General features: G+C 39.7%; 1 protein-coding gene across 1 annotated transcript; it reads right to left on the minus strand.

The window, feature by feature from the left end:
- Positions 1-915: 915 nt before the first annotated feature.
- Positions 916-8,724, minus strand: map3k14a (mitogen-activated protein kinase kinase kinase 14a). Its single transcript, XM_086289710.1, has 16 exons — positions 8,514-8,724; positions 6,758-7,030; positions 6,593-6,674; positions 6,258-6,477; positions 5,579-5,962; positions 5,351-5,485; positions 5,129-5,258; positions 4,558-4,686; positions 3,188-3,292; positions 2,937-3,094; positions 2,695-2,845; positions 2,163-2,483; positions 1,961-2,070; positions 1,669-1,807; positions 1,470-1,570; positions 916-1,351 (listed from the first exon to the last, which is right to left on the minus strand). Exons 1-16 carry the CDS (start codon positions 8,536-8,538, stop codon positions 1,190-1,192), a joined length of 2,625 nt encoding a protein of 874 aa, XP_086145836.1. The 5' UTR covers positions 8,539-8,724; the 3' UTR covers positions 916-1,189.
- Between the last annotated feature and the right edge of the window lie 1,832 nt (positions 8,725-10,556).

The raw sequence follows: 10,556 nt of genomic DNA on the forward strand, positions 1-10,556 counted from the left end.
TCAAGCTGTAAGCTAATGATAGTTATATAAGACCAGATGCTGCCGGTGCAATAAGCTGTACGCTGTACGTCCAATGGATGATGATCTGATTAGTCGACTAATCGCAAAAATAATCGGTGACTAGTCGACTATCAAAATAATCGTTTGTGGCAGCCCTAATGTTGACTATACTAAAAAGGCTTACAGCAATATGATCTCATAAAATATGGCTCAGACTTTTTGCCATCAGTCACACCCCCTACTTTTTCTTACGTCAGTAAATCAGCATACCAGCTATTCCTGTTTTCCTGTTCCTAGAAAATGCATATGTTGCTGGAAATGTAGAGACAAATAGAAACTTAGTCTCCCGAGAGGTGTTTGAACTTGTATAGATCTACACAAACAATGTGCTAGTTAGATTATACATTAGTGTCAATTTTTAATGCAAAGTAAGACGCCAGGAAGCACACTGATATTATTTAATGTCCAAGTTAAGACATCAACCTTTTCATTTTTATAAACATAACCCAAGGCTTAGTAATCCAAAGTATAGCCTTCAGATAATTTTGGAGAAATGGTGGATTATCAAACTGGTAAATAATCTTTAGATATTAATAATGTCTTCTCTGGCATTAGCCTTGCTCTGCACCAAAGTTTCTGATAAATATGTCATAGTCATCAGTCACCAGACTAAGGCCTTTCTTTTATCATTATTATTATTATTAATTAAAGGATATTGGATATAACCTTAAAAGGCTGAAAAGTAAAATGAGACCAACTTTATCCTAATAGGAAACCATTATATTTATTATAGTAATAGTAATAATATAATTAGTAACTATATAGCTGTAACTTCTAAATCATGTGAACTATCAATTTATAAGTATTACAAACTTGTTTTTTTTTATGAAATAAAAAGAGAGCTCAAACTTTTTTCACAGACTTCACAGTTTTCTATTTATTGACTCAACATAAACATTGACACATGCAACATTACAAGACACAATGCTAAAAATCAATCCTCTTTTATATTTCATTTTATTTTTAATTTACGATATTTTAGGCAAAAGCAGTTTGTTAAAGTGGAGGCTCACAAATGTTTTATGGTCCCTCACACATCAACAAAAGCCAAAGACACTTGTTCGAAGCACAACATGAAATGATGAGCGGTTAATATGAAATTGCAGCTGGAATAAAGTAGCTGAGGGCTCTATCGAGTTTCCAGCATGCCATCTTTGATTCTCCATCTCCAAGAAGTGCTGAAGTCTGGAGCTGGAAAACAGCGGAGCTCCAGGCCGGACTCTTGTACCTCCTCATCGTGACCAATCTGCTGGCCGTGCTCAGTTTTCAGTGTGTAAACCCTCTCAGAGATCTAAATCAGACACAGATAAACGTCAAACTAGTATAATCTTCTATTTTTTCTACTTAAATGGACAAACAACATATACTTTTTGGATATAATAGTGTGGGATTCTGTGAGTATACCTCACCTGATCACTGATTCCAGTGGCAATATGGCCCACCTTCACCCGACGCATCTCTCTGATCCGGATTTTCTTATCACTAAAGTCTCTGATGCAGACATCCACCCCTGGACCAATCATAAAGCAGAGTGAGGCACATGACCAAAGAGAAAAAAAATTATATACAATTAGGTATCATATTAAACAGAAGAGCTTTTTATCTCACCTTCAAAACAGCAAGGTGGTGGCTGCTGTGTGTGACCCAGGAAATCCAAACTGAACACCTGCACATCTGGCTGGCTATTGTAGGAGAAGACACCGGAGCTGAGGTCGTCTCCTGGGCTCAGAGACCAGCGGCCAGAGTCCTGGAAAAAGGGGAACACAAACCAAACAGTAGGTCTATTATTTCTGCTGTTAACCAAAACAATAGGCCGCCAGAGAAGTTCTTTTAAAAACTGTTCGCCTAACATGTTTTCCCTGATATTTTGGCTTTATTTCTGCTCTGCATTTTGATTTACCTTTTTGTCCAATGGTTCCCAGTTCGAGTAAGGGTCACTGCTGAGGCAAGACAACAACTGCTCCTGCATCTCAGCAGAATGAAGCTGGGAGAGGCTGCTCAGATAGAAATCTGCAAACAAACGAAAAAACAAAAGCATACAGAGTTCAAGCATCTGCCATACTTAACACCTGAAATTAAATACAGCTTAAAGAAAACCTCACCTCCAACCAGCTTCCGTAGCTCAAGTTCAGGTACCGTGGTGATTTTGTTGTCCCTCTTGTGGCTCAGCTCCGAGATCAGCATTTGTGGTTCATGAGGCGAGCCTCGTTTCGATTTCTTAGAATCAGCGTCTGCCTCTTCCTCATCAGTCAGTTTCTTTGTCCTCCTCCCTGTTGTGATCAGCTTTTCCATGGACTCTTGGTGCATCTCTTCATCCTCAAAGTCAGCACTGCTGCTGATGAGTTGCATGGAGTCACTTGGTTTGTTGGTGTTAAGCAAGGGCTCTAAATAGGGACCCTTCACTGGGTTGGTGAGTCCTCCAACTGCAATCAAATCAATAAAAATTAAATGAACTTATGTACCTACGATAAACTGATTAAAAAATGTATAGCAGGTATTACTAAACTCAATGTGGTCAACTGATGGTCACTAAAAAGAGCATTCTATACCATATAAATGCAAAATAACAAACTCTCAATTGTCTGTAAACTCACTGCTGAAACCACCATCAAGCCAGATGCAGTGCAGATTTACCTTCTCTTAGAGCTCTGTCAGTTTTTTCTCTGAGGTCAGTTGCTGATGATCTCTTCAGTGGATCCTTCTGGAGTCCTGCTTTTATAACTTCAGCAGTGAGAGAGCCACAGTCAGGTGGGATCTCTCTCAGAGGCGGGGGCTCGTTAGCAATCTGTAAACCAATCAACCAAGGAAATTCAGTCAAGGCTTGATACGAGTACTCTAAAGAACAAACATCTGTCAATAAAGTATTCGAAGAATACCTTCAAGTAAAGGCGACAATTATAGTATCTTGTCCAAGGCTGACAACCATTGAGCATGTGCAGTAACATACAGCAGCTGCTCCACACATCTGCTTTAGCTCCGCGGGGTTCTCCTTTTATTATTTCAGGGGCCATGTGAGTCTCTGTGCCCTTCAGATCTGTAATCAAATACATTGAGAAAATTGTGAATTCGGACATGTAAGTGGAGAAATTGCACATCTTGCCAAATTACTCAGTGACAAAGTATTTACCTTTGGACCTACTGAGGCTCTGACCCTGATTGTCGAGCCTTTCGGCATGTCCAAAGTCACATAGGAAGGTGTCTCTACCATCGTCCGACAGCAACACGTTGTCGGCTGTGAGAAACAAGTAGAGTCAGTAATCCATTGCATTAATCTGTGTGCTGCTGTGTGATGTCAGTGGTGCTTGGTTGATTTCCATGACTTGTGCTGTGTAGTTTTTAGATGACATAATTAGAAACAGGGCAGCTGCTTAGACAAAACAGTCTAAGACAAAGGAGCCAAATGAATGGAAAATATGAAGTCACACAGGGACAGCTGCTGTGCTAAACTCTTTAATGTGGAATGGATGTGGAAACTAGTCACAAACCGTACGCAGATAAAGAAGAGATGTGGTATTATTGTCTAGCTTTTCCTGAGAAATTACAGACAGCAGATGGCGCTTGAGATACACCACAAAACATGTCTTGTCAGCTCTTAAGATATTCTCTGTCTTTTTTGCTCTTCCTCAATCTCAGTTTCTGTTCTGTTTTTGTGTTTCCTTTGTTCTTCTATATAACCCTTTCCACTTTATTTTCATCTTCTGTATTCTTTCTGTCCATTGTACTTTTTCTCCTCTTCTTCTCTTTCGAACTACTTCCTGCTCTTTGTCCCATCCCCCCCCTCACTCCGTTTTGTTCTCCCTTTCTCTCTCGCTCTCCTGATTTTGTGCACATGCGCCGTGTCTAGAGAACAGCAGTGAGTCACACTGTGGGAAATTCCCAGCCCGTCTTTTTCTCTGTGGTAATCTGGTTTCACAACCCAGGTGCTTGAAGATCAAATCTAGACTGTATCTATGACACTTGTGTTCCAAACAACAGCTGCGCATAGACACAAAATCCTCTGATGAGAACTAATTACAAATCTGACTTTCTCTCTGTCTTTTTTTCAACTTTCCACTACCACAACAAGTAAAAGTCAAGCTGACACATTTCTTAGTTTTACTGTTATTACTATTGTTCTCTAGCTGTTAATGTTCATAATGAAAGTGTTGTGAGGCAGTGCCAATATCGATATATTGTTACTTTTTTGGATTTAACATTTACATTCCATACTTTATCACTCGACAACATCACCAATATTTAGGAAGTCACAGGAACAGTCCCAGTCATTATTAATTTGTACATTATATAGAGATAAAAAGTGGATAAAACTTAACAACTTCACTTTGTGGATTTATTTGCTGTTGTAAATTGATTAAATTACACTAAATTTCTTATAAAAGCTCACTCTTAAGATACGTGTCATGTTCAGTCATAAAGTGGGCACACCAAACATCATAAATATGAGGCTAACATTCAAGTCATCTAAGATTTCAAAGGTATGGTATTTGTATAATATACCTTTAATATCGAGATGCACCACCCTTTTCTTCACTAAGTACTCCAACGCTGTTAAAACTTGAGAGTGGTAGTGGAGACTTAAATCCTCTGGCAGTCGACCACGTTCCACTATCAGCTGGCCCAAAGAGCCTGGAATAACACAAAATGTTAGAGCGGAACAAAGACTGCTGTCTTAGCAATATTTACCAACAGAGAGCATCTGATTAATCTTTTCCTCTGGGTTATGGCTTGTAAAGAAGCCAGCATTTAATGACAATGGAAAAATGTGTCAGGTATATCAATGTTTATCAGGAAGGGAGCTTGCGTCACACGTTTGGTGCAGTTTGGACAAACACTCTTTGAGTAAGGTCAACAGTCATTTCGAGCATCCCAGAAACACCCACTTCCGCATCTCAACACTAATCACATCCGTATTTTTCTGCACTTCAACTCAGTCGACTCAAGTTCCATGTACTGTACATGTTTGTGCACTTAATTGATTCCATCTGTTTCTTGAGTTTAAATGACAACAGGAGTAGTTAGTATCAACAACATACGCTGTGTGTGAAGGGAAGATAGTGGGATTGTTTACCAGCTTTGTGTTCCATCAGAAGGACGACATTAGGCCCCTCTCTAACCACTCCAAAGAGCTTCACCACATGAGGAGATCTGAGGGCACTCCACGCACCCACCTCCTCACTGTTGAACCTCTTCAGGGCAATCTTTAAGAAAAAGATGGAACGTAAAATACTAAGATTATGTACATACTTTTATACAAGACTGTTTTTATACAAATCGATATGCTGTAAATTACCTTTTTGGCAGCAAATTTGAACCCACTGTTCACATCTTCAGCACTGTGTACTTCACCATAGGAGCCTTCCTTGATGAAGTGCTGGAGGACATACTCTCTCCCTTCTTTGTATTCTGAGTCCACAGGCTGAATTTTCTGTCAGGAAGAGACAAACAGGTTAGTTTGGTTCAGCCACTTTTCAAATCAAAACATACCGAAGCAAGCAGACTGAAGCAAAGCAGAACTTACTTCATGATAAAAAATGAGTCCCTCATTGCTAACAGAGTCAGCTTCCGAGAACTCGTCTTCGTCTTCCCTAGTCTCCCTCTCCACTTCTTTGAAAAATGGCCCTGTGTAGCATGGATCCCCCTGACTGACAAGGCCTCTGAGCCCAGCAAGGGCCAGTGAGCAGTCTCCCACACTGCTAAGAGAGTCTGAGCTGCTGTTGTGCTCATATGACCGAACACTGGAGAGGTTACCCAAAACTGGCCAGTTCAAAGGGGAACAGCTTGAGCCTTTGTTGTAAACTTGTTGGCTGTAAAAAGAAGCCCTTCGGGCGTCTTCCTCTGAGCTTTCAAAGCTGCTACAGCAAGAGGTACTGAGATCGCTTCTCTCTTCAACAGAAGAGTCCCCCTACAAGAAGAAGAAGAAGGAAAAAAAAGTTCTTAGACAATATAGTGTTTACATCCTCCGATAAATTTGCTCTAGGCTTAAAAATTCAAGGCCGAAAGAGGCGGGGCTGTTGGAATTCAATGTTTCACTTCCACAATTTAGGAAGGGTAATGTTTACATGGGAACTTCTAGAGATTAGGACCCTATTGTTGAAGATGATTTAAATTCTTTTAACAGCACAGCATACTAAATATTAACACATTTTTGAATCCAGTTTCATAGTCAAGACTCAGAGAGATGTGAAGAGTAACCTCACCAGGATCGGGATCAGAGAACTTCCACTTTCTTGTTCAGGCACTCCAGAAGGCATTCGACGTCTCTGTCGCTGCTTGTCCTTCTTCTTCTGCTGCTTCTTCCTCTTCCCCTTACGTTTCTGTCTCCTATGGGTACTCTTTCTTGAGGAGAGTATTGATGTGCTTGCTTCCTGGATGGTGGCCATTGTTTGGCACGCCACATTGTTTTGGTCAGATGAAAGACTTCAAAAGAAATTTGAAGAAAGCAAAAGGAATTTAAGGCATGTTTACACAATTCAGCACAGACCCTTAAACAGAAATTTAATTTATAATGCGGAGAATGTCCCCAAGATCTTACCTGGTGGTTAAGCATTTAGGGAAGGCACGGAAGGAGCGGTCATAACAGGACGGGCTGAACTCTTGGGAGTCCTGGGTTTCACCTAAACGAGCACAGTGTTAATGTAAAATTGGCTCACAGGAAAGTTCATTGATGTGATACACTATAAAAATAAGATATATTTACATTCTGCCTGAGCAACAATGGTTGAGGTCTTGAACTGCATTTCTTCCACTTGTTCTGCAGTTCCATGTGTCAGGAGTTTAGTGAGTTTATCAGCAGACCACTTTTGCGTAAATCCCATTTTGCCATCCTTCCCCTCATCTTGCGCCTCCTCAGTCTCCTGCTCTGCATTGGAGCATGATGGATATGTCCCCTTCAGGTCAGCTTTTGGTGGTCCAGTGAAAGGCGCTGTTGAGTTGAAGAGCCTCTGTCTCACCGCCATGTTATCTTCTAAATCTGCAAGAGACACAAGCAGCTGATAAATAACGATCTTCCTTATCAACTGTCTCCTGCCTTTATGTTTTGTCTTTAATCTTAAATAAGAGTTAATCAATTTCGTTTTAGTTATAGATGCCAGGGTTGTTTGTGTGGCTATAACCAGAGAGTTAAAAGTAACTTTTTTAGTATTATTATTTAAATATTAATTAGTGAATTTGTCTTTGGTCGAGGGCAACATATTTGGCTCCTTTATAAACCGAGCTTTCGATTTTGATGAACAAGTTACTTCAGAGCTCACAGTGCGTGATATTTATTCAGTTAGTCAGATGCTTGCTGCGACTCATCAAGAGTGACCTTTAGAAATGTTGTGAAGTTTGTATAAGCATAAACCATTTCTCCAAAATGTAACAAAGGACTTTTATCTGCTAATGTGAGCGTGGGAGTGAGGATACCTAAAAAGGGGAACAAATGGATTCTGAAAACTAAACACATCTCAGGTTAAAGGTTGCAATGCATTTTGCTGTTTGTTTTTGTTCATTTTTTCTTAATTTTTCATTCTTAGTATTTTTTCAGTTTGCATCTATGGCACACTTTGCAAATACTTTCCACGGTGCCATTTGCCTGCTGTAATCGAGCACAACAGAAAAGCTCATAAATCTGACTGAAGATTCGACTGAAAGGTTTACGACGGAAATATACACCCATGCATAAACGCAAAAATAATTTGATATGCTTCATTATGGCTCGTTTGAAGTTTAACATATTTTACTGCGCCACACATGGTTAGGAGCGCAGATGAACTGAAACTGTGAAATTTGAGGTGGGCAGATGAGACAGGAAATTAAACCCCGGCCTTGTTTTCACAGTTGCAAACTCTGTCGCTCAGTGCATGCAGTCTGTTTCAGTCAGAGGAAGTAACCTAGGCAATGCCTGGGCTGCACAGCCTGGGCTAATTTGAAATAAAGATTTGCATGGCTGCCTGTTCACACCTTAAAAGTTATCACCAGCACAACAGGTAGGACTGTAAAACCAACACAGGAAAACTACATGCAGTTTAAAAGGCACAAACTGAGAACTACATTTAGAGCACTACAGTTGCAATTAGTTGCATCAGTTTGTCCATTACACTAGCAGCTTATCACACAAAGATTAAGCCTAAATTCTTGACTAAAACAATCACATGCACACTACATGCTTTTGCTGCTGACAACACCAATAAAGTATAGATACAAGTAACAATACAGCAAAAAATAACATCAAAACATAATCAAAATTACGTTAAAGCTGTTTGAGTTTATTAATGATACTACCTTATACGCAGACTTCATGCACCGCAAGATTATCTAGAGCGAAGCAACTCAACTGTCACTTCCGTCTTAAGACGCTGCACCACCACACCCCAATGAATTTACGTGGAAAGGAAATAGAGAAAACCCCACTGCAACAAACAGGCACAAAAACAGACTCTGTATGTGTGAGCCGACGTAGCGGGCAGACATACCAATAGATGCCAGTCTGAACTGCATTCTCAAGTATTTGTTCTGAATAACCTGTCATCGACACGAACTAGGTGCTCCGTTTGCGTGCCTTCATGTTCGACTTTTCAGTAACGACTCGGCTCAGTCGCTGCCGCTTTGCTTTCTGCTCTCTTGATGCTGGCTTTCAGCCAACTGGGGGGAGGAGCTGGCTGACTATGACTTATGGGAAATGCATCTACACTTCCCCATATTCCCCCCTCCTTCTGCTCCCTCTAACAGGGCTGGTTTACTTGCTCTGCCCTCTTGAGTACTACCAATTAAAGGATCAGGTTTGCTTATGGGTATGGTGACAAACATAAAATGTGAACTATGAACTGTGATGCAAGTAGTGGTAATATCTAAACCCTTTCAATCTTTGCATACTATCAAGATACAGGGTTTTAATGAGGAATAAGTAAAGGATATGATTAGTACAGCACAGCACTGAATTCAAATTTGTTCAAAAAGCAAAAAATCAGTTAAAAAAGTTTCTTTAATGGGTGAAAAACAATTTCAATTCTGTGTGCACTTTAAACCAGGTAGTCTGATAATCACCTGGAATGGACAGTCAACTTTCTGTACACATTCACACCACTAAATGTGAAGGGATTTGTGGCCTTTCATTTGCTCTGATATTCTAATAAGTGCGTGCCCTGTAGCAAGCCAACATTCAAGAGCCCGTCACATGTCATGTCACACGCCCACATTCTCCACTATATGTCCTGTTGTTAAAACAACAAAGAGTTTCTTTCTTTATGAAAATGTGGCAGTGTGAAAACTCACATTATGAGCATCTTCTTGCGAAAAATTATTTCCGAAAACAGTGTTTAGACTGAGGCAAGCGTATGAGCTGTCAATAATCTGATGGCTCTATCTGAAATAATCTCACTTGCTTTTCTCTTGAGCAGAAAAACAACTTAGTCATATAAAAACCACTACAGGAAACTCGGAACACCACTTGACAGGTTCTGGTACATGCCATAATCGAAAAGCTCAATGGAAGTTGCTCACTCCACCCCTACTGATAAGGAAACTGTTTGTCATGACAACAATATCTCTGCTAAACCGGCATAAGTTTAAGGACACAGGTACAGACATTGTAGACAGTCAAAGCATTTAGAATTTTGTTTTTGGTACTCTATTAGTCACCAACTTCACATATTATGACTCATAAAAAAGGCAACAATTAGTACAAATTATCAGTTCGTCTGCCAATCATTTTCTCATTTACTCATTCTGTCTAGAGCTGAAATATTTAGTCAGTTTAGCCACAACATTATGTGCAACAGATTAACTGTGTGACAAAAAAAAACTGTCAAAAGTTACTAGCTCAAGGTTCAAGATTTTAAGGTTTCTTTTAAGATGTCACTGTGACCAGTGTTTTTTGGGGTGAAGTTGTTTTTTGCTTTGCAATTTGCTGGCTTTGATTTTTAAATTTCATGTTTTTAATTGCCTCTTCATATTATTAAAAGCTTGACAGAAATTCTGCTTTGTTTTGGATGGATTGTTTTAAGCTGTGAATGAATCTGGAAACAGACTGTTAAACAGATAAGTATCGGCCTATACGTCTCAGCTTGGGGCACACCACCAATTCTGACCATATTCCAAACTTCATTTCTAGAAACCCTATACCTGAAATGAATCTCCAATGTACTTCACTATTGCCATATATTGCTCATGCAGTCCTGAGAATATTTCACTTTTTGCAAAAGAAGTCTGTGCAACTCTAAGGTCATTTTTTAACTTCTGTTCCAACTTTCTGCACTGACAAGCATGGCATTTTACTAACTGGAGAAATGGCAATGACTGGTTATCAAATTCTGCAAATTCATTTTGCAGGTCAAGTAATCAACACTAAAGTCTTTTCATTTACATGCAAACTGAACCTACACTTCCCTGTCAGTGTCACCAGAAACCTAAACAATTATGCTTTAGAGGAGTTTTGCACCCTAAATGTCTACACATATCTAATAAACATGTAACTAATAGTGCACACTATAAACTTTAATCCATAATGACCTTTGCTG

This window comes from Aulonocara sp. 'chitande type north' Nkhata Bay, linkage group LG4 (genome assembly GCF_057382095.1).
Source record: "Aulonocara sp. 'chitande type north' Nkhata Bay isolate Kocher_YH1m ecotype deep benthic linkage group LG4, A_spYH_male_GT1.1, whole genome shotgun sequence".
Classification (NCBI taxonomy): Eukaryota; Metazoa; Chordata; class Actinopteri; order Cichliformes; family Cichlidae; genus Aulonocara; species Aulonocara sp. 'chitande type north' Nkhata Bay.

Coding starts and splice junctions, on each gene's coding strand:
- map3k14a (XM_086289710.1), bottom strand. CDS start 8,538: ATGCAGTTCAGACTGGCATCTATTG. Junction 5,963..6,257: donor GTTCTCTGATCCCGATCCTG/GTGAGGTTACTC, acceptor TTCTTCTTGTAG/GGGGACTCTTCTGTTGAAGA. Junction 5,486..5,578: donor GACTCATTTTTTATCATGAA/GTAAGTTCTGCT, acceptor TCTTCCTGACAG/AAAATTCAGCCTGTGGACTC.